General features: G+C 41.7%; 1 protein-coding gene across 3 annotated transcripts; it reads right to left on the bottom strand.

Moving 5' to 3' along the window:
* Window positions 1–312: 312 nt before the first annotated feature.
* HMGN3 (high mobility group nucleosomal binding domain 3) lies at window positions 313–27,608 on the bottom strand. Of its 3 annotated transcripts, none has more exons than XM_006214338.4 (6): window positions 27,357–27,608; window positions 10,904–10,954; window positions 5,472–5,501; window positions 2,615–2,665; window positions 1,379–1,451; window positions 313–791 (listed from the first exon to the last, which is right to left on the bottom strand). In XM_006214338.4, exons 1-6 carry the CDS (start codon window positions 27,585–27,587, stop codon window positions 778–780), a joined length of 450 nt encoding a protein of 149 aa, XP_006214400.2. In that variant the 5' UTR covers window positions 27,588–27,608; the 3' UTR covers window positions 313–777. The 3 variants fall into 3 exon arrangements, with proteins under 3 accessions (XP_006214400.2, XP_006214399.2, XP_015103463.2); XM_006214337.4 differs by having other exon boundaries at window positions 1,338–1,451; XM_015247977.3 differs by having other exon boundaries at window positions 313–1,221; window positions 1,338–1,451.
* Window positions 27,609–27,994: the final 386 nt, after the last annotated feature.

Below are 27,994 nucleotides of genomic sequence, written 5' to 3' on the forward strand. Positions count from 1 at the left end.
TTTCACGAGTTCTGGTTTAGCAGAACGCTATCCTATGTATAAGGTCTTAAAAAACAGTGTTCTATAAAGTTTTATTATACGGTAATTATCACTGGCCACTTCTAGTGTAAAGTATATTAGATGTAATTCTTCTACACTGGCACTCATAGATGGCTTTATTAAAATCACATTTTTAAAGACCAGAAAATCAAGAAACAATCCTATTTGAAGAAAGACCATCATGGGACAGACTGTAGAAATTCCTCACGTCTTCTGCAACAATAAAACGAAACACTGCCTAAATTTAGCAAAGACACTACCAACAGGCAGGTATTTTGCAGGCAAGAAAACTTTTTATTTGAAACCACAAATAGTCAGCAGGTGGCCACAACTATCCATGTTTCATTAAAATCACATAAAACCTAGGTACAAAAGCACCACTGATTATTGCTCTAGAAAAACTGCATGAAAAAATTCAAATACGCACAGTAGAAACACCACAGTATGCACAGGACTGAATATTTAAAGCAAGTGCATGGAAGGCTGAATCAATTTTACAGACAGCTTCCAATATTAAACTGATATTTATTTTACTCAAGGATGATGGAAATTTCCAAAAAGCATGGCTATGAGAAGATGTCCATCCTTATATATTTTGGTATGGCAACTAGTAGAGTCCTAAAAAAATTAGCATTTACAAAATTCTTGGTAAAAATAGTTTTTAAAAGTTGTCCCAAGAGGTACATAAAATCAACCCCAATTCTCATGACAATTCATTCTCCCTCGTTAGCTACAGATTCAGTTTTCTGTGCCTGCGAAGAAGGGAAAACAAAAAAGATAAAGTTAGTATTAAAACCACCATAAGCCAAAGAAAAGTCCGTCCCACCAACATGCACACTTTTGAGCACCTGGGTTTTAAAAGCAGCTCTGCTACAAAACCTACTTCAACTCCGGGTGGGTGTAAAACACTCAAGGCAGGAATATACAACACAAACACTGCTGCGTTTGTTGCTTTCCGCTTTGCAAACTTGCAAATGACCACAGAAGCTGTACCTGCAAAGCTCCCGCAGCTCATCGTGAAAAGAACACCACGCCACTATCTGATTCTAGTCACTGCAAACATGCGGAATTTTCTACCGTACCCTTCACTCTCACTGTTTCAATCTGCCCCTTTACTGACAGTGTGCTGGGTGGGGTACCTCTGGAGGCTGAGACATTAACAGTGGAGCGAGAGATGTGGATCTGCAATAACATTATAGGCAATAAAAAGAGACATCATGAACGTGTGCTCGCCAGCTGAAGGACCGAGCAATTTCTTTCGAGACACCGATTCAATCCGTGGGAGGTATGGAAAGTACCTCTTCAGCTTTAGTTTCACCATTTTCAGATGGTGCAGTACCTTCCTTTCCAGCTTCTGGCTTTTCCTCCTTCTTCCCTTTGGCACCTTTGTTGATCTTTGTGCCAGGTTCTCTCTAACAGAGGATCAGAGCACAAGGAAACAGAGCATGTTAGACATGGTGTGCTGTTACCTGCAATCAGCCAGCCTCCGTTCAAACATGAGGGGAGCATCACCAGGGCCATCACGGTGGCTTTTGGGGGGAAAGGGAAACCCAGTTTTGCTGAGCTTTGAGTGAGTTACGCTGAGGCGCCATGCCAAGGTAACAGGCTGCTTAGAAAATCCACCAGACTTTGCTGTCGGGGAAAACCTAATTCCCCTCGTGCCCGGGTTCAGTGAGTCTCCTATCTCCCTGGAGTGGGATGAAGTTCTGCTGTGGGGAGAGCAGCAGCGGGATGGGGGTGGGGGGATGTGGTGAAGCCACGGTGGAACCCAGCCAGAGAAACACTGCCTGCGGGAACCCAGGGCTTACGGACCAAGAAAGCTGAGACAGCCCTGGAAAAGGAAGGCCCAGAGGAAGACACAGTCCTGATATTAAGACCGAGTTGCAGGAATGAGTTCCACTTCAGCATCACAATACACATCGTTTCAGACAATTCACAGCAAGGGACCATGCTCTAAAGGGCAGAGCACAGGAAAGCCATTTGGGGGTGAATTTTTTTGCTTATTCTGAGTGGCAGGTTCCTCATCTGCAAAATGGGTAGGTAGGGGGACCCGCCTCAGTAGGGCTGACGTGACGGTTTATATAAGAAAAGCAATCAGAACAGGGTCTGGCATAGGATAAAGGCCATATAACTGTTTGCTGGCATCAACTATTTGCTGGTATTAATTATTACACGATTACTGTCAGTCATTAGTCTGGCCTCCAAAGACCAGTTATGTGAAGTCAGGAGCCTCTCCCAAGTCCTCCGTCTGCTGGCAGCACTGTCGCCCCGGCCGGGGCTCACCCCTTCTGAGCACCAGGTGAACTGTGTGTCCACGAGGCGGCCACCAAACCCTGCCTTGGACGTGAGGCTTCTGATTTCCTTCACTCTATGGACCAAATGGAAAACACACTCCCAGTAAAGCATAAAACTGTGCTCTATACCTTTTGAGAAAGCCTGGAGCCGTGCTAGTTTCCTAGTTGGTACGCTGTGCCTGAATCATTCAATGTGACCTTTCCTCGGGTGACTCCGGGATATGGAATCATAATTTATTCTCTGTTGAAAAAGGCAAAGTTGGGGAGGGAGCACCCCTTACCTTCGCAGATGTTTTTCTTGGTTTGGGTTCAGGTTTGGGTGGAGCGGGTTTCTGCAAAGATAAATTACATTATACACAGGCTGAAAAAGACAACAGTCCACCCCAAAAGGAACACAACAAGGCTGCCAAAGACAACAGTACATTTGGACTACGCTCCTGTTCATTTAAAAGATACTTTGTCCTATTTTCAGCATCAGGTAGCAGCATAAAGATTTCCGCATTTCATAACTATTTTCATCCCGGGTTCTCAAGCTAACGGCAGGTGAGACTGGAAAGCCAGCTCATTATTCCTGGGTCCAGAACAGCTCTCCAGGCACCAGTTTCAGCTTCTCTCTCCGATGTCTCTGTACCTCCTTTTATCAGAGCACAGCAGCAAGAGGAATGACTCAGGCCCTCGGCCACAGGACCCGATGAATTGGGTCACACTGGCGTTCCCCACAGTCGAGAAATCCGAGCACCATCAGAGGCTGAGCCCATCCGGGAGTGAAGACTGCTGTCTGGGAAGTATTTCAAAATCAGTTCTGAATCCTTCTACCTGTGATGCAGGTTTCCATTTCTTGTGGCCAAGTGTCTTCCTACTTTCCTCCTCCAAGGCCGGCTGAAGGCGAGAACAGTCTCCTGCCCACCTAGACCCTGGGCTCACTGGTCCCTAAAGCTTGTGATTAAGAACACAATTACAGGGGGAGGCTCAACTGGTAGAGCGCTTGTTTAGCATGCACTGAAGCTCTGGGTTCAATACCCAGTACCCCCACTAAAAAAATAAACAAATCTAATTACCTCCCCCTACCAAAAGAACACAATTGTAATGACACAATGTCCCCCGTCAGCTCCCAAAGTTTCAGATTTTCTCACAGACCTTCTTAGCCAAAGAGCCCACCAGGCAAATATTTTTCTCTCACCTCGTGTGGTTCTCTGCATTCCCAGGAACAGTGCCCACCTGCCCAGGGGCTTCAGGCCTGGCTGCTCCCCAAGATGGGAATGTGGAGATGCTGGCAAAGTTTCAACCTGCGGTTTTCCATAGCTACTTTAGGGCAAATATTGCTCTCATTGAGCTAGGAAAAAAATTTAATGTGCACCTCTCCTGGCACTAGGGAGAAAGGTTTTAAAATAGAAAATACTGGCCAGAGTCCCCCGCTGCGGAGAAAAACACAGATTCCTCCCCAGTGCCTCTAGGTACTTCAGGATCATAACTGAACCTGATCCTTTCCATCAAGGGCATAAACTGAAACTTTGGGCAGTTCAGTTGCAGAAGATCGGCTGTCAGACATGACCCCTCAAATAAAAAAAGAAAACTGAGCTTGAAAAGTTGGCACTGTTTTTTTTTTTCATCTTCTTACCACCCTATGTTTGTAGTCTGCTCCCCAAATCTATCAGCTTGCATGGCTCCTCGTTTCAGGATTTAAAAAAAAATTTATTTCAGGTTTGGTATATTGGATCGACATGCCCTTGCTTTCTCAACTTACAGCGAGTCACTGCCTTTCACATTATTTTCTGTAAGACAGATCTTTCCCCCAAACTCAGCCTGGGTGTTTTGATACGACAGGAAACGGTGAGATTTTGGAGTCTGTAATCCTGAGGGCTTCCGAGGAGGCTCTGCGTCTGCACTACGGGAAATGATGTCAGTGGAAGGTGCTATTATTATTGGTCCCTGGTGCTCGGAAAGGTCTTGTTTTAAAATTTGGTTTTTGACTTACAAGGTCTATCCCCTTAATAGAATAGAATACCATGGCTTTCAAGATGATCTACAGTGACATCTAAAAAAAAGCGTTAAAACATCACTTCTGAACCATGGTGAAAAACTACTATTAAGACAAGCACACCATTTTGAGGGGTTTTTGCAGAATCTGGATTAACTGTGTGCACACACACCGCACCTCCTGGGTTGTAATCTTCCTGGTGACTCTGACTTTGCTTCCTTAGGTTGGGACTCACAGGAAACATTGGCTCACCCAACCCAAACCTGGCTATACTTCTGAACCTGGGAGTGTTCCCAGTACCCATTTCTGTTTAGAGTCCCTCCAATGCCAGCCACAGGTGTGGGCTGAGGAGGAAATCCATACTTCCCTGAAGGCTAAAGTGGCTTGCAACTCCTGCGCTATCTAGTATGGAGAGATGTGCCTCCAGTCAGGAGGTCAGGGCCTTTTCCCCAACATCTTAGTGGGCAGCGCAGGTAAATTAACTGAAGTCATCCACCAGAGAGCCAGGCTGACCTGTCTTGGCAGGATGAGGACTGGGATATCAGCAGGGCGGCAGGGAGGAGCAAAGGAGCCCAGCCAGGAGCACAGTGTGGTGAGAAGGGCTGGGGCGCATTCACGGCCAAGGCTTGGCCACACCTGCCCATCCCAGTTTAACGATCTTAACCCTCGTCTCTTCCCCGAGCCTAGCTTTCAGAGGGAGACCCCAAGTGGCAAAGTAGAAATCATTACTTTTTCAAAGCTTCTCTAGTTCTGAAGTGAGGCTTGAGCGTGTGGATTCAACTTTCAGAACGTTCTGACCCAGGTATGAGTCGTGGAGGGAGAATTCTCATTTCCTTTAGCACATCAGGTGTAGAATGGGAGGCCAGGCCTTTGCCTAACATCCTTCTTTTGTGGCAGAGATCCAACCATATCAAACAACCTCCTAGGCTCTGTGTTCTTGCTAACGGGGCTGGCCACCCTTTTTCTCGGACGCATTCGATCAAGTGAATTGCTTGGCAGTGTTGGTCAGACTTGCGGGAAATGATGACCTGGGTAATTTCCAAAGAAGAAACAAAAAAACCCAAGGGAAATACCACCTTTGTCTTCCTTCTGCTGCTTTGCTCTGGACAGAGAGGATGTGTATTCCTAAGAACTAAAAGCAACGGGTTTCAAATACTCACCGCTGACAACCTGGCAGACCGTCTGGTGGGCTACAAAGGAAATGGAAAAAAAAATTGTTTTTGGTAATTTACACACAACCAAGTTGATTTTTAAAAACCAGTTCTTAACTGTTCCAGGAGGTGTAGAATAAACACTCGTTGCATATGAAAAAGAACCCCCAAATCAATTCATACATCCTTACTTTGCTGAAAGAACAGAATGCGAGTCCTGTTACCCTCTCGAGGTGAGCACAGTGAAACATACCCCCCGGTGCCCTGGGCACCGGGATACTCGAGACGAAGCGTCTCTCTAAAGAGGTGGAGGCGCCCTCTTCAAAGAAATGGCCTCTCGCAGTGAAGGGCGTAATGGACAAGGCCAGTGGCAAGGAAGATGCATTTGGGCTCCGACTCAAACCCAAATCTACTTTTGTGATAAAACTGGCAGTAGAGGCACCGAGGTGCTATTCAAGAACCAAATTCCAGTCCAACTCTCATTCCATACAAAGGAAACGAAAGCTTATCTATTAATACAAAAAGAGACTTAGATAATTGTGCAGGAACTGGAACGGCAGGAGTCCCCGTCTTGTCACTATGCTAGAAAGAGAATGACTACAAATCTCAGGCAGTGAACAAGAAAGACTCCCTCTGACCTGTAATGAAATAAACACATTTATTTATCCACTCAGTGCATATGTTTAAAGATTTAAACAGAGCTAAAAAGCTCACTAATCTTCTCTTTTAATTTGGAAGTAGACAAATTTAGAGAAACCGTGTAGAGATCGCTATTTTTCAAGGAAATCTTTTTTCCTTCAAGAATGGTGTAAGTTAACAGCAAAGGAGGCTGCAAAGAAAACTTCGAATAGCAGAATTGTTCTAGGCATTTCAGGGGAGGGGGAAAAAAGTACACAGAATTGATATTCTACTTCTTGCCGCAAAAGGTGTTTCCCCGAGGGATTTCACTTTCTAAAAGTACAATTGCCTTTCTTGAAAAGCATTCCAGCAGTAAATATTCCAAACTTTCTGTTTTTATTCACTGCTCTCCCTAGCAGAAGAGTGTACTGCTTCACATAGAGTAGATAATGCGAGAAACTAGCTGAACTCCACCTTCTCCTCAATTTGCTGCCCTGTGCACTTTGCCTCGTTACAATAGCTTAAATGTTTCAATCTTTTAAGGCGGTCAGCAAAAAATAGTCAGGAGGCATCCCGGCCGCGACTGCAAGGAATCACAGAATTCTCAGGACAGTTCAGGTCAGTGGGTCAAGGCCAAAGTGGAAGAAAGAGTTCTTGCCATCTCCACATCTAAGAACCTTCTTGCTGAAAATCGCTGGAGGAAGCCAAACTTATCTTTCTTTAAACTACAGAAGCAAATGAAGGGCCAGAGCCTCCATGAATAATTTGAACCCTGGGGTCTTGTGGAAAGCTCAGAGCTGGACTTAAGGCCGGCGAGCGGACTGTGCTGAGACCAGGAGATGGTGCAGGAGCAGTGACGGCTGTGCGTCAGTCATCACACAGGGTAAGAGGGTGGACAGCTGGACACGCGAGGCCCGGGCCCTTGGTCAGAGGCTCCAGGGGACATCACACGGCGTCTGCTGGATGCTCACGGGTGCCTTCCCTCTGGGAGCCAGACTTCAAATCCCGCGATGCTTTTCCCAGGATGGTTAATTGCATGGACTGGGTGTCACCGAAGAAACGGCAAAATTATCAGAGAAAACGGGCGGCGCAGGGGTACTTGTGTTTCTTCAAGGTGCTTCCCGAGGGTGGGGGGGCAAAGGAGCATCTTCCAACCACACGGAACCTCTTCTCTTGCATTTCTGTAGCTCCAGTGCCAGCAGGGGCCCCCCATCAACATGGAGGTGGGTGGAGTGTGTAAGCACCAGACTTACAGCAAGTGTACAAGTGAGGCCTCAGGCCACTCCTCCATTACTCTCCAGTTTGGGGCCTGAAAAGGGCCGATATATGTCCATCATCACTCATTATTGCCCCACTATCCACCAACTACTTACTTGTCCTGAGTAAGATCTCACCGAAGTGAAGCCAAATCCTGTGAAAAATTTCCCCACTCCCTCCCTTCCTCTCCAGGTGAACAGGAGAAGAGGCTGAACAGGCAGAGTGAGGTCAGAGGCCCCCGTGCGTTTCCAGGAAGAAGGTCCAGCCAAAGCACTGCTTTGCAGGACCTGGAAGCTCTTCCCACCCCAAAGACTCACTACCTTTTAAGAATTCAGGTCCACACCAAGAGTTTCAAAATAAAAAGCTGATGAAATGAATGCAAAAACAGAGTCTGCCTCTCAACGTGGTCTAAACTGACCAGCCTCTGAAAAGCACAACTTTTACTGTAAAATCATTTTATGACTTCCTGCCTAAAACTGATCAGCCCCTCTTTCTGCCCTATTAAAAAAAGACTTTTCTTATATGCTCCTTTTCAGTAACCACCCTAAGAGATTTTCTTTTTCAGTTCAGACAGTGGTGGCCCAGACGAACCTTCACTCACAGTCAGTGGTCCTGGTTATGCACCAAATGTGATCACTTTCCTGGAAAGTTCCATCAGCTTTCATTAAGCCTTGAGAGCTAGAAATGATTGGACTATATTTATTGGATAGAAAATAGACTGGACTGCTCTTTTTTTTTTTTTCCTTTTTCCAACACTAGAATTTAAAGTTTTCATTTGACACCCAGGCCATTGGACAGAATTACTATGAAAAAAAAAGATAATAAGAATTTCTCTTGATTTGTTGACTGTGAATCCCCAGGAAAAGTGGCCAAAAGAGTAGAATGTCAGGTCACTAAGAGTTCCAGAAACAATGTGAGGGTTTGTTACTGTGGTACACACATGCTAGGCACAATGGAATTATTCAGTTAGCATTTATTAATTAACTGATGATTCCCTTGGTTGGAGAAAATCACGGTGAAGGCCTTTCTGAAAGACATGGAGTCTTTTACTTTAATGTCTTGGCAACACGGAAGTCTAATCTGGCTATAACAAAATTCCCTGGAAGAGCTGGATACAAATAGAATCACTGGACCCCAGTGAATACTGCTTGAAACGTATGGGCTATTCCACTGGAATCTGGAACTGCATTTATTTTTATGAGATTTCTCAATGCTCCTGAGCTTCACCATGTACTTCCAAGCAAAGCCCCAAAGTCAAGTTGCCTTTAATGTTCAAAAACAAATGAAGAGCTGAGTAGAAACTCCCTTCTTTGTAAAACTGGGATGTGGGGAGAGATGCAGCTCAGAGCCTAGACTGGGGAATGGAGAAGATGGAGAAAAGGCATGGGTGACTGGATTTTGGGGATGCCCCCAAAAGGGGCATGAGGACAGGAGATTTTGAATCAGAAGACTCAGATGCCTTTCCTGGTTCTGCAGTTTATAAGCTGTGACACCTGGGCAGAGTCATATATCTCTCTGAGAACCTTGTTTGCTTTTGTAAAAATGGGGATAATAACACCTGCCTATCTGTGGACCAAAACAGCACTCCTCTGACATCAACTAGCTCCTCTCCTCGCTTTAGCAAATATCCAATCATGTTACTGTCTCTCTCCCTCCACCAAAATGGAAGCTCCACGAAGGCAGAGATTTTTGCTTCTTCTGTTCATTGTGGAATCTGCAGAGCCTGATGCATTAAGGTGTCCGTGTATTCATTTGTTGCTTTGGTTGGCGCGTCTCTCTGGAAATTGTGAAGGGCTCTCTACCTTCATTCCAGGGTTATTTTAAAGAGCAGATAAAATAATGGATGTGAAAGGGCTTTGTAGATGGTATCTATGCACTGTAGCCCAGGCTGTGCATCCTTAACGACATCACTAGAAAATTCAGTCAATTCAGTGGGGGGAAAAATCAATCAACAGACTGTCAGACAGTCCTCACCCCAAAACACCACTCACTAAGTGACCTTTTCACTTTCAACACTCGTGTTGATGTCCTGAAGACATATCACAAGTTTTAATCTAGTCCTTGGCTTAAATGACAGGACAAGAGTCTTTTCTAGGAAAGATGTTTGTCAGCAATAACATAATACATATAATCATAAAATATTAAAAATACTGTAAATACATAAATAATACAAATCTTAGGGTGAAAATAATATGCATAAGACAGTTGTATAAGCAAAAAATCTTTTACATATATGCTAACCAGTTTGATCACTTTTAGTGTGGAAGGAAGGGAAAGGCTGTATTTGCTCTCCAAGATCTGCTGTGTGGAATGGTTTTGAGGTTTCCTGACTGACAGATCAATTTAAATAGCAGTTCCTGAGGAGAAACTCAAATGCATTGTGTCCCCAAATCTAAAAACATGAAAGTGTATTACACCTAGCCAACTGTCCTATAAATTATATTTTGTCATTTTCAAGAAAATTCATGCATTTGAATTTTGGTAAGATGATAGTTTTTTTGGTTGGTCCTAGCCTTTGTTTAGTGACTTGACTTTGGATCACCAACTTCACCTCCCAGACTCTGTGAGACACTGAATACTGGGTCAATGGATGGTGGGGACCTGGCTATAGGTAGTCCTGTTTGTCTTGCTTTTCAATTATTTCTTTATATGAATTCCGTTAGAGAGTTTCCATTCGGCAGAATGAACTTCCTTGTACAAACCTTGTGTAGGGGTTTTGCTATTGTGACAACCTCTGGATTGTTAACAGGATACGAATTCCTCAATCACAGAATCTGTAACTTAATATTGTTTCTGTCTCTCGCATGACCCCTTTTAGTTTATGAGGTCAAGGATTAAGCATTGCAGTTTTTTCCACACACTGTAAAGCTCTGTGCAAAAGTGAATAGTTGTCATCACAGTTATCATCTCATTTGCTACTTTTTTTTGGCTCATCTCTTTATAGAAGTTCATGAAGGCCAAGCGCAAGCATCTCTTCCAGGTTCCTAGCTTTTTGAAGGTTTCTGTAATTAAATAGAGAGTTTCTTTGAATTATTGTCTAACTAATTATCTCAAGCCCTAAGAATTTTCCTGATTTAAAAAAAACCCCCAATTTTAATATTTTGACATTTTATGTATCCTTCCCTAGTTTTTTGTTTTTAGAGATGACTCCTTTTAGGCAAATATTCAGAACCAGAAGAGTAATTTATAATTCACTCACTGGAGCAGAGAATGTATTAAATCAACAGTCTTTCGTCTCCTTGCTGTGAAAGGCGGACTTTGTTCTCCTTGATGAATTTACCTATTATCTCGCTCTTTGCCCAGAAGGAATTCTCAGCATTGTCTTTAACAGACAGCAGCTCCAACCGGTAGAAACATAAACAACATAGTAAGTGGAAAATGCCTCATCAGTGCCCCTAACTGAAATCTACCCAGGCTGAGCCAGGCTACACAGCCACATTTTTATCTCTGGTTTATGTACTCTCAACAATCTTGTTGAGAATAGTATTCATTCCAGTGCAGACAATCATAACAATATTAAGAATTCCAGTTAATAATTAAATACAGGATGTCAAAGATACACTTACCTCCTGTTTAGTTACTTTGGATCCATCCTTGCCCTCTGTATTCTCTGGAGACTAGAAAGAAAATATTTTGGTGAATTGTGTTTAAACTGGAAGACACATATTAAAGGTCCACATAAGCCAAGATAGTCTGCAGGGAAAAGTAAGTCTGTAAGAGGATATGTTTTTACACACACACAAACACACACATACTGCATTTATCTGCACAACTGCCCTAATTTTAAACCAGGAGCATTGCAAGAACTGACATGAGCCCCTATTCTCAATGTATTTTCCCTCAAAGCAGTTTTCGTTGATCTCTGATGACTCCACCAATCAGGGAAAGAACAGGGACCCAGCAGTCAGCGGCAGGGGCGCCTGGGATCCAACCCACGTTCCAGTCACTGTGTTTCTCTAAGATGAGAGCAGGATGCTGGGAAAGCCCACGCCAAGCACAAAAGCCTGTTTTCACCCTAGACTCGCTGAGATTTGATTTCCAGCGTATTTCTCGACACAAATTTACCATGAGTCCTGTTTTCCTACTGTCAGTTCAGTCTCTCTCCCACACTCCCAGCCTTGGCAGGACAGCCAAGCGCCCTGTCACCGCAGTTCATTTCTTTCCTGATTTTGATCCATCCTACTCTCCTGACAGCGCAAACCTGATTCCTTCCCAGGCTGCACGCAATGGGGAAAATGTACTTAGATTTATGAGACACATCACTCACCCCAGTGTATTTTTATTGGCTAAAGACAATAAACAAGATTAAAACAGTTAAACTGATTAGAAAGTTAAAACTATTTAACACAAGATAGGAAGAGAGTTCCCAGGATGAAAAAATGCAAATAGCGAATTGACATTTGGCGCAAAGTCTGGCGTAGGAAAATAAAACAGCTATGTGGTAATGGCTCATCTGATAAAATGAGAAAAACATTTAAAAGATCTGAAAACCCACTGTTTGGTGGGGCTGGTGACACGGCAAGTTAATATAACATTTTCAAAGAACAACCTGGCAATATGAAAAAGACACATAGTGCTAATCCTATAATGACCCAATAATTCCAATTTTGCAACCAAGACTCAAAGAAAGACATTTTGTAAAAATATGGCTTCATTTGTACTGTTTCTAACATGAAATAACTGGAAACAACTCACATGATCAGTAAATACCAGAGAAATGTTGAAGTAAACGATGTCACTATTAATGCAACGGGATTAAAAATAGGCTACGTGACTACATGTAAAGTCCATCTAAAATAATGCTACACTTCAACACTTAGATAAAAAGTACTATGTAAAAACACAGGTCAGCAGTATATCAAGTCTTTGAGAAAGACAAAAGTTTTTCTTCAAAGCACAGGATGTAGGAAACCTTCTCTTCTCCTGTAGGGCTGCCTGTTACCCAGTCTCCAAGTTCATCTCTCTTTACAACCTCCCCCACCCCCCCATCCATGGAGGTCTCTCCTGTTTTCCTAATCAACCAGCTCTTTCCCCCTCGTCCATGGAAGCTTCTCTATCATGAAGGGAAACAGAGCTTCCCTTTCCTGTCCCCACTCTTTCGCACAGGAATGTCTGGTTCACGGATCTTGTGCTGAGTCAGCCAGTGCAGCTGAAGACAGAAAAATCTTATAAAGTCTGAGCATATGAAGACAGTCTCTAGGTGAGCTATTTGGCCTTGCTCACGTCCACCGCTACAAACTCAACCCTTCTGGCCACAGACCGGACCTGCTGATGTCTGAGGTGCTGGGCTCCCATTCATACCTGTCAGGCCACTGGGCAGATTCCATCTGGGGTACCCTCTACCTGGAACTGATAGGCTTTTAAAGACGCAGCATATAGCTATTACTGATGCTAAATGACATTAAAATTTTTTTTTAAAAACTGATGTTAATGATATTATTTTCAATATTCTTCTATGCAGTGGACTAGACAACAATATGACTAAGAAATCACTCTCTAAACACTGACCTAATGTTTGTATTGGATACAAATGATTGAGAAAGAGAAACTTGGAAAGACTCCACATTAAAAAAAAAAAGCAGGTATAATGGAAAATGTTAATTCCTTTGGATGAATGAACGTCAGACTCGAGATGTGAAGAGATTCAACTCCAACAAAGCTGGTTTCTCTGGAAACCTCTCCACAAGGGCATTTTATGAACAAGGACATCACAGACTGACAGCCAGGGACCACCCAAGTATTTATACAACAGAATACTACTTAGCCATAAAAAATAATAAAATAATGCCATTTGCAGCAACATGGATGGACCTGGAAATTGTCACACTAAATGAAGTAAGCCAGAAAGAGAAAGAAAAATACCATATGATATCACTTATATGTGGAATCTACAAAAAAAAAAAAGACACAAATGAACTTATTTACAAAATAGAAACAGACTCACAGACATAGAAAACAAATTTGTGGTTATCAGAGGGGAAAGGGGGTGGGAAGGGATAAATTGGGAGTTTGGGATTTGCAGATACTAACTACTATATATAAAATAGATAAAAAACAAGTTTCTCCTGTATAGCACAGGGAACTATATTCAATATCTTGTAGTAACCTATAATGAAAAATAATATGAAGAGGAAAATATATGTATATGTGACTCAGCCATTATGCTGTACACTAGAAACTGACACAGTGTAAACTATACTTCAATTAAAAAATAAAATCAAATTTAAAAAGTCATTAGAAAAAATCCAAATACATCAATAATCATAATATACCTAAACAAATTATACTTATATATTATAATATCAAATAACAGAAGAAACAGAAAAATACATGTATATGATTCCACTTTTACAAATTTCAAAACATGCACAGATCAGTATTAGGGATTTATATATGACATACACATCATAAACGTATAAAATCATGAACTGGAAGGCTACACGCAAATTCACAACAGTAGCTATCTCCAGGGAGGCTGGGAAAGGAACCAAGGGGGTGTTTTGAATTTGAATTTTATTTGCAAAAGCTATAACACTTTATTTTTTGAAAGATCTTAAGCAAATATGATAAAAAATGTTCAAATGTGTGAATTCTGGGTAAATAGGTATGTTATATCATTCCGTGGAGTTTTCTGTATTTAAATCCCCCACAAATATTACCGTTATTAAGGAGGGGGGTACTAGACACAGAGCCCCGGTGAGCAGCGAGCGCCACATGTGCTCCCAACACAAGTTCCACAATGATTAGTGTCTGCTGTGTGTCATAAATGGCTTGTAAGTCTGGTTCATACACCGCCCCTTCCTTTTCTGTTCCAGAGAGGTGGCTCACAATTGCCTCGTTGGTGCTGATGTGAAGGCACTGGAGTTGGGCAAGACAGGAGCACCACAGAAGCCAAGAGCACCACAATCACTAATTCAGGACTGTCCCTCCCGAGCGAGTGTGGGAGGAGAGGTGTGCAGAGAAAGCGTGGATTCCTTCTGCAGCGGACCAACTGCCCTGTCTCCATTCTTCCTTTACACAAGCATGCCTGGGTCCTGCATCTGAGGACACTAAAACGCACTGAAGGGGACACCACTGTCTTTCCTTAAGACTAAAACAGGACCAGCTGTCTTCATCAGGGACCAAGAAAAGACATTTTGGAATGTTTATTCTCTGGACCATCCACAGGAATCAACAGGAAAATTTAACCACCTGCTGAGTTTCTCCCTCATTAAAACCTTACAGAGTGGCTCTTCTGGGAGTCTTGAGCCCAGTTCTCCCTCTCCAAGCCCAGGAAGCTATCAGAGATGAGAAAACCGGATGCCCTTCAACATTCACTTGGGAACAGCTCCTGATGACCTTAGCCTCTGGATTAGAAAGAGAAAAATACTGAGAATAGGGCAGCAGGCTGGGAAGCTTAGGGCTGGTACCCCTGGTGTCATGTTTCTCAGCCACAAGAGGAGGAGGAGGCGGGTTCGGGTCTCTCAGCAAGGAATGCTAGACCTTCTATTAAAGTTCCAATAAGTTTTTACTGGTATATGTAAGCTCTTAGAGCTTTACTTCTAAGATTTAAAGTGACAAGGGCTATTGCTTTACAATTTAAGTGAATTACTAGAGAGTCTAGAGTATGTCTGAAATTCAAGTAACCATTTGCCAGCAAGCATAGAACAAATCCAGTCTCAACTTCTGGATTATCCATGCTGATGCAGGAAAAGCTGGGAATAGATGGAACACTGCAAATAAATCAGTGTTTATTTTGACTTTGAGGTGATTTTTCTCTAATTTGCTGGCCAGTATTTAAAAATTATTATTATTTTTCTTTAAAATTTCTATTAAAATTCATTTCTGGAGAAGAAAAAAAGCACTCCAATAGTGAGCTGGTTAGCAGTGGAAAATCATCCCAGGACAAAAAAATCCAAATAACCCATCCAGAGAAAGACTAGAATGTGTTTCTAACTAACTGTTCACTCTTCTGCTAAAATTTACACATAATTCAACTACTTGATTAATGGAACATTAATTTCCCTCCACAAATGGGGGCACTGACCATGAAATTCTTAGGAAGTTTTCCAAATAACAGGTACTTCCCTCAAATTCAAGTATGTGACACATGAAAACAGACGCTGAAAATTTTATTCAAAGCCACAAGGACCATTATTTAACATCAGCATGACTGTTTTTCATTCATCCCGTAGGTGTATGATTGGGACCCTCCCATACTCCTTTGCTTTTTAAAATGATCCTTAAAAATCTAATATTTATGATTGAGAGATCACATGCGGAGGATTAAGAATCAAACCGACGTTAAACTTCTTTGCTACTTCCTCCCTTGCTTGTAGACACTAATTTCATCAACTTCTGTAAACCCAAATTGCTTATTTATTAAGGTCACAAGGCTGGTATGTCTTCCCAAAATAAAATTTTGATGTTCAAGATTAAAGTAACTGAGTAAGAACTCGGCTTGAAAAGCCTTTGGATGAACTGAAATAAACAGCAACTCTTCTTTTCTGAGGGTACTTTCAGGGAGAATATCTCACATTGTATTCAGTTATGAAAGAGAACTCAAAGCAAGGAAAAAGCCGTGCTCAGGTATGTCCTGTGGCATTTCCTTAGTATACATAACCGTAATTTTATAATGGAAGTATATCATTAATATGAAAGAATTTTAAATATTTCACACATCTCTTTGGTCTGAGTTGCCTCTTTGGTGAGAGGTAACCTCTTCCCACATGTGTGGATGGATGGGACCTGGGATTATGGAGGAAATTCCTGGCTGGCATCTGATACCTGATTCCAGTCCAGCTCAAACTTCCTGTCCCTGAGCCTCAGTTTCTTCATGAGAAAAACTTAGAGGACGGACCTGAAGATCTCCCTCACCTGACTTACTCAGATGCTCGGATACTTACTAATCACACTGTGTATGTGATAGGAGTGCCAGGTACTGGGGTCTTGGAGAAGGACAAGAGACCCAGAGGAACATTCATCATCTTAGTAAACATGGATACTATACTGCACTAATGTGCAAGGCGATGATCTAAATGAGTCCATCCTCAGCACAATCCTGTGATGTTGGTAAACAGCATCATGTCCACTTTACAAGTGAGGAATGGAAGCCAGAGAGGTTAAGTAACTTGCCCAAGATGACTCAGCTGGTAATCTTGTTGGGAAGTGGAAGAGCTGGGATTCAGATTGAGGTAGGCTGGCTCAGAGTGCATCTTCTCATCCCCCGCACCACTCGAAGTGCTTTCTACTAGCTTTCTGAATTTCAAAACTGGGTGCAGATCTGGGATGCTAGCAGAGCAAAGGGCTTCCAGTGTGGGAAATATGTTTAACTGCAGACCTAGCCAAGCAGCACATGATATGCAATGAAGTGTTTCCTAGTTCCCCTCATTTGTGAGCCTCTTGGGATGATAGGAAACAATTTTCCATTAAAAATACTACGTGTTAATGGAAAAGAATCTGAAAATGCATATATATATATATATATATACAGATATATAAAAACTTCTAGTAAATGATATATATAAATATATATCAGAGATTTTATATACATATATATATGACTGAATAGCTTTGCTGAATATATGAAACTAACAATGTAAGTCAACTATACTTCAGTAAAAGATAAAATTAAAAAAAAATACATGTGGAGCTGCACATAAATCCACTACTCTGGGTTTTTAAATGGTTACATAAACAAACACAAGTCCTTTTATCTCACTATTAAAAGTAAAGACAAAACATCACATCATTTCTATCATTTTTATAGCACTTTACATTTCTCTATGTACTTTCACACTGTTGCTGTATTTGATCCTCTCAACAGCACTGAGATACCCAGGGCCAGTCTTAATGTTCCCATTTTACAGATGAATAGAGGTTCGAAGAGGTCAAGTGATTTTCCTCAAAGTAAAGAGTGGTGGAGACAACACTAGACCCCAGTCTCCCAACTTTTACACCAGGACTTTCCCAGGGATGTTATCCAGATGGTTATTTTATTTATTTGCCTATCTGCCCAGACATGAGTTAACTTCCAGTAAATGGTAAACAGTTATGATGGTCCTTACATTTTTGCAAAACTAATCAGCTGGTTCTGATGTGATGGACATGTAACAACCAAAGAGGGAACAGTAACAAAACCTCTCAGGGTCAGCTTTGTACCTCTCTTTGTATGGGGCCAAAGTAATAAAGATATAATTTTACAATAATATCCCTTTGTACCTTTTACAAACAACTTTTGAAATTAAACATCAATTCACTGGTAATCCAGAACTCTGAAATAAAAATCTACCCAGTCCCAGCTATGAGGCTTTTAGTCTTATCTGATGAGTTCCAAACACAAAAGCACCTCAGTTTTTAAATCCAATGCCTATGCAATGGTAGCTGAGTATTTACCTTATAACGTCTCAGTATACTGTATAATATGCAGATGTGTTTACACATTCATGGTCACAGGGGAACATCCCTATTATTTAAAATATAACAAATTAACGAAGATAACATACCTTGGAAATGGTCAATCCAGCATTTCATGGTGGAATCTGAGAAAATGTGAAGTTTCAGACTCTCAATACTCAAAGATATCAATGCTTGGGTGAGGAAACTTCACATATAGACAATGTACGTAATCAGACAGTCCAGCAGGGGCTGAAATACCCAGAAGGCTATGATGTCCCTCTTTCCAAAGCCAGAAGCCTGGATCCTGAGGGCGGCATGATCACAGATAAATAATGGCTGGTTGGGTAACTTTCTATGACTGGCACCCACAAGCAATGGTCTCAGCATATGTCTTAATACACACAACATTTTCAACAGACGAACACTCACATATTTAGCTAACTGTTGAATCTTCTTTGTTTCATTCATCAGGCATCTTTATTTAAATACAAATACAAGAGGTTATTAGAAATAATCATGTATGCACTGTGGTGTCAAGGTTAGGAGAAAAATGCTTGAATAAGAGGGCTGAGTTGGAATTCTTGGTTCTATCTCTTCCCAGCTGTGTGACCCAGAGGAAATTCCTTCATCTCCTTAAGTCCCAGGCTTCTGGAGGTGGATGGAGACAGGTCCCGGAGCCAGACACAGGGATTGCACTCCCAGCTGGGCCTCTCCGTGCCACAGTGTCGGTGCAAAGAGCCCACACCTTACTGGGTGCTTGGAGGCTCCAGCTCATTAATGCAAAGTGCTTGGAACACTGCCTGAGTCATAGAAAGCCACCGAAATGTTATTTATTGTGGCTGTCAGTATCATGCTCTGTGAGATGAGGACAGCCTCACAGAACTGCTATGAGAATAAAATGAAATAATATGAAATTACACCAAAATACTTCCCACACAGGTTTCTCTCTAATAACTTCACAGATTTTTATTTCAATGATGGTATCTAATGACTATAAAGCACAAAGCCCAGGTGGGGTACATCCAGGCTTTCAATAAATGGTAGCCATTTACATTTTAATGGTAACAAATATTTTTATATGTTGTGACTTATATGTTTCTCTTATAATACCTTTTGGAACCAATTTGGAGATTTAAAAGCGTCTCTCTTTCCCTACTTCTGAAGAGGCATATCATTTACTTTATAGGACCGAACATGCATTTGCTTTGGGCATATCTAAATGGCCTTGTTGCTGGACATGCCCACAGGATGTAAGGAGACTGGACAATAAATACCTTAATCAGGAACCAATACATGATTTGACTCAACTCTTCTAAGAAGGCAGTGAAATGTACAATAAATAAGCAGCCAGTGGGGAAAATAATTCAACATTTTGATTTGGTTTGTTATCTTCAACACTGATTTTTAAATTACTCAGGAGACTAACATCAGACTTCAACATACCAGGTACAGTGAAAGCAGACAGCTTCAATGGTGTTTATCTCAGTCACCATTTCCAAACTGCACCCTGCAGGAAAGTGGAATATATTTAACTTTGGTTGTAAACAAAGGCACTGTTTTTAGGAGAAAAATATAGGAAAAGAGAATCCCTTGATACCTGATTTGCCAAGGGAGTTTGAATGTTAGATAGTGATATTTTTAAGCATAATTTTTTTCCGTGAGAAAAATCAACCATGTAAGAATGCTCCGGATTAAAGGTTATGTTCTTACAAAAACAACATTGTTATTTGGTTGTTGAACATCTACTCCTATAATTGCAGTAAATTAGACATACAAGGTGCGATCTGCTTGGTCCTTATCCACTGAGTGTGCTGTCTGTCCCATAAAGTGGAAGCTTGGCTTATTATGAATCTATTATTTCACTGCAGCTTTCTTAATAATTAAAAGTATCAGCATCGCAGTAATGGACATCCGTTGACAGCTTCACACATGCCAGGCCCTGCGCTAAGAACTTTGTATTCACTATCTCATTTAATTTCTCCAACCACCCAATGAGGTAGAACGTATTTTTATCTCGATTTTGCAGTTAAGGAAACTGAGTCTCAAAGAATCAGGAACTCAGAAGCTTAGGGAGCAGTTAAGTAACCTGCCCTAAATCATAACGCCAATAAACAGTAAAACCAGACCATGTCTGACCACCTCCCCAGCAAGGATATGAGATAACTCAAATTACTACTTTCTTCCCTTGAAAACAATTCACTCATGCACTTGTTCGACAAATAGTTACAGTACCTGTGCTAGGTGCTATTAACAAAGGATCATCAAAGACTTCATGGTCAAGTGGGATTAGAAGGATTACCAAATTGATTCAAAACTGGGTAATCAATCGAGTAATATGTGTCAATTTAGGAACATGGGACCAGACAACCACCTTGTAAACACAAGAGGATGGTTAAAAGAAAAGCAGCGGGACCAAGAAGTCACTGAATCTTTACTAATGAGGGAGGGCAGCTACCATACACAATCTAACCCCAACTGCTGTAACAGGCTTCCTTCTATTCCAAAGAAAGCAAGACTTCACAGATTATCTTTTTTAAATTGAAAAAAAATTTTTTTTATTGAAGTATAGTCAGTTTACAATGTTGTGTCGATTTCTGGTGTGCCGCCAGATTATCTTTACTAGCAAACTAGCAACTATCCTCTCAAGACTAAAATAAAAAAAGTTATAACCCCCCAACCATTTTCAACCAAGTAACTTTTGTCAGTGTTTTTCCTTTGGACATGAAGTCTGGCCAAACTTTTGAATGCTCAGAGCTCACAGTTTTTCTTGTGGCTCATTATCACTTTTTGCCATGAATTTCTGAATATTGCCATATATACATGACCTACCCCATCAGACTGAAAGATCCTTAACTATAAGGGCAGTTACTCATTCACTTCAAAATAGAGTTGGAAAAAAAAATAATTCACTTCCTTTCCCAAGGTGATGGTGTTCTACATAAAGGTGATGCTTGATAAATGTTTATCTAATGTGAAGTGAGTGAATGAAGAAGTAAAATGTACAACCCTGACATCTTGGAGCCTTTACTCAAATACAGGTTTTATATCAATATTAACTCAATTAAACTCAGCAAGTAGTTATAGATGACATACCACATGTCAGGTCCTTTCACATTCACACTGGGTAACTCAATTTGGCTAAGAAGGCAAATCTCTCTGAACTGACTTATAAATTAAACTCAATCCCTATCAAAATCATGGCAGGCATGTTATGAAAATTTACAAGCTGATTTTAAAATTTACATGGAAGTGCACAGGATGGACTAGCTAAAACAATTTTGAAAAAGAAGAACAAAGTGGGGGAACTGATGTTACCAGTACCAAATCTTACTATAAAACCACAGTAATCAAGAGAAACGTGGAACTGACATATGGAGAAACATACTGACAATGGAACACAACTTTGAGCACAGAAATCAAACCTTTACATTTATGATGAATTGATTTTGAAAAAGGTGCCTAGGCAATTCAGGGGGAAAAGGATGGTTTTTTCAGCAGTTGGTGTTGGGACAAGTAGATATCTACACGCACCAAAAAAAAAAAAAATAGAAAAATTGAAACCCTTATCTCAAACTATACACAAATTTAACTCAAAATGGATCAGAGACCGTATAGATGAGCTAAAATTGTAAAACTTCTAGGAGAAAATGTCTGTGACCTTAGATTAGGCAGAGATTTATTAGATATGACACTAAATGGATTTCATCGAAATTTAAAAACTTCCATTCTTCAAAAGATAACTAGACAAATTTTTTAAGAAGCCAAGATTTGGAAGAAAGGATCTACAAATTGTATATCTGATAAAGGACTTGTATCCAGAATATATAAAGAACTCTTACAACTTAATAATAAAACAAACAATTCGATTTAAAAATGGGCAAAATATCTGAACAGACATTGCACATAAGATATCCATTATGCGAGTAAACACATGAAAAGATACTCAGTGTCATTAGTTATTACAGAAATGTAAATTAAGTTAATTAGAAGGGTATAAGCAAAAAAACCTGACAATGCCAGCTATGAGCACTGAAGTTGAGAAACAGAAACCCTCATGCACTGTTGGATGGTACAATTACTTTGGAAATCAGTCTGGAAGTTTCTTAAAACATTAAAGCTAGACTTCCATACCACCTGCTAGTTCTGCCCTTAGGAGACTTCCCAAGAGAAATGAAAATATGTCTAGGTAAAGACTTATATACAAATATTCACGATAGCATTATTTATAATAACCCCAAACCAAAACAATCCAAATGTCCATCAACTTATGAAAGGATAAACAAAAAGTCAAATATCCATACAATGGGCTATCATTGGGCAATAATAAAGAATGAGGTACTGATACATGCTACAACATGGATAGACCTCAAAAACATTATACTGAATGAAAGAAACCAGACACAACAGACTATATATATTGTTTGAGTCCTTTTACATAAAATTGCCAGAAGAAAAGCAAATCTACAGAGACAGTAGATGAGTGGTTGCCTGGGACTGGGGTGAAGTAGGGATTGGATACAAAACAATGAGAGAGACCTTTTTGGATTGATGGAAATGGTTTCAAACTGGATGGCAGTAATCTTACACAACTATGAATTTATTAAAAGTCGTTGATTTGTGTACTTTGAATAGATGAATGGATTTTACGGTAAGTACATCATACCTCAAATCACACCCCTTTCCGCACTGAGAGCTGCTGAAGTGTCAGTGTCACTTCGCACTGGGCAGTGATACTTACAATTTTTTCTTCAAACAGACTGGTTTCAAAAATTCACATCTCATTATTTTTAATAACATACATTTCATTGATTTCTAGTAAAACTAAACATTTTCATCTATTGGGTCTGTTATTTTCTTAAAAGGATATACATCTTTCCCATAAGGACATGTGAGACTATTTATCTTTTTAAAATAGCAATTTTTTTCCAGTGATACGTGGTACAAAAATTTTCCCCAGTTTTTTATAAGTTTTAGTATTTTGTTAACAAGGCTTTTTTTCCCTTTGCCATGGTGGCATATTCATTTTCGTGTAGTCAAACTTATCTGCACTTTCATTTACAAAGTCTGACTCTGGTGTTGTAAGATGTGATATTCTTTTGAAAGATTAATCAGAAACCTTGAGTATTGTTAGTTAAGCATCCCATGGGTCAAACCCAGCACTTCTGGGCCTTTTCATTTTATGAAAAGAGATAAAACGTCACTTCAAATCTCAAAGCTAGAGGCAGACAGACTTTTCTTCCTTAAACCTTTATTTTAAGTGTAAAGAGGCACTAATGTTTACATCCCAGATTCCTGGAAAACTGCCTCATTAGAGAATTTCTGATGTGATACACTAGACATTTCCAATAGTTCTCATGACGAGGGACTGGAAAAATGAAAAGAAAGATGTTAAAATGTGTTTGCTGTGGCTAATCATGCCAGAACCGTGGCTCTAGGCCTCGTTGGCTGAGGCCTGTCTGTAGAACATCCCAGATCACCATGTAACAACGTGACCACTGCAGGCATTCGTGGAGGTCTGACCAGAGCAGTCTAGAACTCAGTCACTCTCTGCCCCACCACCATCTGAGTCCGTGAACTTTATCATTTTCCCTGATGTTTCCCTCACTATTAATGGGTGGTGACCCATTACCCATTAGGTAATAAACACAGGAAACTCAGATTTATTTAAATCTCACCAACTCAACTGTTGAGTGATGTACTGCTTCAAAAACACTACCGCAGTTATTAAAGTGCTTTGGTGTCGTGTCGCTGACCATCATACACGAAGATGTAGACAAAACTCACAAAGACATGATTAAGAAGTGTCTGAAGAAGATTTTACATCAATGTGGATACTATGGGCTTTAAATTGCATCCCTGAGGCCTGGTCATGTTCAAGTACAATCAGAAGAGGCATTCAAATGCCTGAAAACAGAAAATGACTCTTTTTCTCTTTGTGTATTTGAGTTCCACCCACACTTTCAAGACTGGCCCCAATTTAATCTTTCCTGATCTATCCTACAGCTTGTTTAGAATCTATACTGTATATTCTGGGATGTACATACAGGCATAATATTTTTTCAAACATTAAGCACATCTTTTTATTACAGAAAAATTTAAACACAACACTAAAGTATACATAATAATCCCCTATTATTCAGCTTAAACAATAACCAACATTTTGCCAATCTTGCTAATTCTTCTTCCCGCTCCTCTTTTGCTGGAGTATGAGAAAGTAAATGCCAGCAACTGTATTATTTTTACCAGGAAATAGTTCAGTGTGCATCTCTAACAAGAAATGGCACTTTAGAGAACACAGCACAATGCCATTATCTGTGAAAGGTAATGAAATCAGCAATAATTTCTGAATATCCTCTAGCGCCGATTATATTCATATATATACATACTTCATACTCAGTTCATATTTGGGTTTCCCAAATTGCCTCAAAAATGCCTTTTTATCAATGGCTCCATACAGGCTTAATATTATTCAACTGTTTTCTGCCTGCTAGTCTTAGCCCTCACTGAATTAAACAGAAGCTCCCTGGGAGGAAACTTGGTATTCCTATGGCATGAAAGCAGTACTAGGACTCCAGATCATTTTATTGACTTCATGAGTGCTGTGTCTTACTCTGCAGTACCAAGAGCAGTTCTATTTTTGTAGGGACTTACCTGCTAAAAGGAAACAAAACAAAACCAAAAAACAAAACCAAAGCAATGCTCCATTGACTGAAGACAACTGAAGACCTCTCTTGTGCTGGGATTGGGCATCCTTGATCCCGGGACTGGAGGAGACCAGGGTGTGGCCCTGCCCTTTCTCTGGGCCTTGTCCTAGGGGCCTGCCTCCTGGGGGCTCGCGGGATCAGCAAACAGGTGATCCCTAAGGCATCTCAGCTCTGCAATGCCCGGAGTGTGCATGCATGTGTTCACGTGTAAAGAAACCACCTTCCCCTCAGAGGGAAGGGGCCTGGGGTGCTGGCTTTTCCCTGGATGGGGGGCAGGGGGAGGTAACCCCCTCCTGGGGCTGTAGAACAGGTTCCCTCCCTGGTGCTGCTACTTGCAGATCTTAGAGGAAATAAAAAGGGAAGTGAGAGAAAAAACAAAAACAAAAACAAACAGTGCCTCAAGTGTGTTCATTAAATAACGTTTCTTGATTTCTGGGAAAAGTTGAAAAAAGGAGCCAAGATGGTACAAAAGTATTGTGAGGGGGCACTTTTTAAAACTTACAATGTAGAACAGGTAGTCCTTTAGTCAAGAAAAATATTATAGAATAGCATGTAAATCCTTGGCAGATACCCAAGCCTCACAGATTTTAAAGAGCAGCACACAGATTGTCTCCAGTTCTTTTCTTTGCATCTAGGCACGATTTACCTAGTGACTATGGCTCCCTACCTAAGTCCCAGTGAACTCCAGGGTTCCATGAGGCGGTTCCAAGGTTTGACCGGTAGATGGGATGGCCATGGTAGCCATGTTTAATTTGTGGCTGCTCCTGGCCAGGCATGAGCCCAGGTCTCTGGGCCACAGGTATAAATGAAAAACCTTTCTGTTTTAAGGAGAGGCTCCCCAACTCTGAAGGACACTCTGATGTCCTGATGGATGACACCCAGGTGCCTGTACGCAGGTCTGCCCCTAGTCCAGGATGCCTGGCTAGCTTCCTCATGGGGGCTCCCTGCCTTCCAGGAAAATAAAACAATAATCAAGAGTTCCTCTATTGCTCTTCTGTCTTCTCTTCTGTTTCCTTAAGAGAGGTGGGCAGTAAGGAAAAGTAAGAGTGATGATTTCGCCAACTCTGACCCTTGAACAAGGCTTCCAGCACATCAGGATTCATTATAATAATCTTACTTACTTATAATAAACTTACTATCTGTCTAAATTTGTTAATAATTCCCAGCAAAGGAGATAGCACCAACTCACTCTGTAACCCATTTGATGACTAGGATTCCCAATTCATTAAACCTCAGTTAGAATGCTGAAAATGGTGACATCATTCTAATATCATCATGCTAATACAATGGGGCTGGAAAAGCAATACTTTCATAAAAATCAAATTTAAATAATGAATCTAAAATATTAGTGCTCTTAACACCCCATCCATCTTCTTAGGCTGGGAGTCTCTTTGGATTTCAAAGTCCTCTTGACCCACCGACCACTAAAATAAGAGAATGAGTAAATAATGTTTGAAAGTAAGGCCTCTGGACCTATAGCATCTAATTAAATCTTTGATACTAGCTATTGGTTGGTGAAACCATTGGATAATTCGTGTTTCCAAGCCTGAGTTCAATGGCAATAACACCTGTCAAGGTGTTCTGAGGATTGAGACGTTGAGTCAAACTCCGCCCACAATATTACACATATAGTATGTGCACAATAAACTCTAAATATTTAAAAAAAACTTTTTATTACTATGTTTTTAAAAAATAGAGGAGACAAGTTGCCACCAAATTCTTAGTAAAGACAGATAAAAAGGGAAAAGCAATCTTTTTAAAGCTTCAAAATATTTTAAAAAATATAATGCATTCACTGATACACACCATTCCACCATCTTTAACAAATAAAGCTGAATATTATTTGCAATTTTGCTTCACATTTAATATCCTCACTGGTGAACACTGTTGGAAACACGAGGGCAGGCCGCGGGGAGGGTGCAAAGCATTTTCTTAGAAACAGCCGCCACACCGCGGTTTCCTTCAGGTGGAGGAAAGCCTTCCCTCCCCTTCCTGGGACAATAAGTCGCAGCCGGACTCCGAGGGAAACATGCGTCCGGCGCGAGTTACTTGGTGTCCGGGGCCTGCGCGCAAGGGGACATAACAGTGCGCAAGGGGACATAATAGTGCGCAAAGGGACATAACAGTCCGCAGGGAGCTCAAGATGTGACTAAAATGACCCCAGTTCCCTCTACGCACCGAGGGGCGCGGGTAAGCGGACCCCGCCTGCGGGACAGAGTGAGGGTTTGGGTCGCCGGTAGGACCCGGAGGCCCCCGCCCTTTGCAGCCACAAGGCGCGCGCCTCCGGCGACGTCCCGTCCTGCGTGCAGCCAACTCCGCCGCTCGCGCCGCCAACTGCGGGCAGGTCTCTGCCGCTCTGGGCCCCGCCTGCGCCGTCCCCAGCCCTGAGTGACACCGGAGTTGGTACATACGGGTCTGCAGCGCAGGCGAGCAGCAGGGTGAGCGCTATTTTAAACATGGCTTTCCCTCTCCCGTAGCCTTAGAGCCATCGCGGCGCACCCAGCGTGGGCATGGCCCACATGGGAATGGCCCCGACATCTGCCCGACTTATTGGACTGATTTTCCACCTCACTAAACGGGGACTTGTTTTCTCCTCCTCTGGTGGCTTTTCCTCCACACTAACCACAACCTGGCAGTTTGTATAGGAAACTCCCCTCCTGGAAGGGAGAATGAAAAGCGATTTTGCTTCTCGTTGTAGGAAGAGGAGACCATTCCGGCTAGAATGAGTTCAAAAGAAAGTAACATTCTCAGATCGATGAGCACGGCGGGAGGGACGCGGGGAGGGAGCAATGTCTGCAACAGGCATCTGAAAACAAGCGCAAAGAAATTCGCAATCCCCGAGTTTCTAGTGAGTGCATTCCGCGCAATCCGTTGCAATGACAAGATTTAATGTTGGCACAATTTGAAGGCCTTGGAAATCTTTTTTGGTAAGACTTACCTTTCTCTTCGGCATAATGACTATGTTCGTGCAGCTAAAAAGTAAAGCAACCGGCTGGAACTGCTGGCACTGCCGCTGGATGCTGCCGCCGCCGCAGCTGCTCACGCGCAGGACACGGCGTAGCCCGGCCTCCCGGACCTGAACCTTGGCGGCTCCCTCCCGGGGCCCTCTACTCGCTCTCCTCCCCGCTCCTCCAATGAGGAGCTCCGGCAGCCGGCCGCGAGGCCCCATTGGCTGCGGCAGCGTTCTAAATTCCACGCGGGCACGCCTACCTCCGCGCGCACGGTACGCTCTGTTGTAGTTTCCACTTCACCGAAAAATCTGCCTGGCGACTGAGCATGCCCAGTTCAACTGGTAACCCCCAAGCCACACGAGCCTGGAATTTTCATTGTTTTGCTGCTCCCTATTCGGATTGTATCAATAAGAAGTGTGGACCTTCATAAGGAGGAAAAAGAGTAAGGACGGACACATAAACTTTATAAGGTAAATGTAAACACAGCAGGCACTTTATACGTTTCCTATAAAGGCTTGTAATGAATGCTATCTGTTAAGAGCTGTAAGAGCGGAAAGGTACTCTTACCTGGAAGAGTCTGGCAATCTCTGACGGTCTCAGTTTCCCCTTCTGGATGTCCAGTGAC

The sequence above is a fragment of the Vicugna pacos genome, chromosome 8 (genome assembly GCF_048564905.1).
Source record: "Vicugna pacos chromosome 8, VicPac4, whole genome shotgun sequence".
Lineage (NCBI taxonomy): Eukaryota > Metazoa > Chordata > Mammalia > Artiodactyla > Camelidae > Vicugna > Vicugna pacos.

Excerpts from the sequence above, each read along its gene's own strand:
- HMGN3 (XM_015247977.3), bottom strand. The coding sequence starts at position 27,587 with ATGGGGCCTCGCGGCCGGCTGCCGGAGCTCCTCATTGGAGGAGCGGGG. Across the intron at positions 10,955-27,356 it reads TCATTATGCCGAAGAGAAAG|TCTCCAGAGAATACAGAGGG; the intron begins GTAAGTCTTACC and ends TTTTCTTTCTAG. Across the intron at positions 1,222-1,337 it reads GTGAAACTAAAGCTGAAGAG|ATCCACATCTCTCGCTCCAC; the intron begins GTACTTTCCATA and ends ATGTTATTGCAG.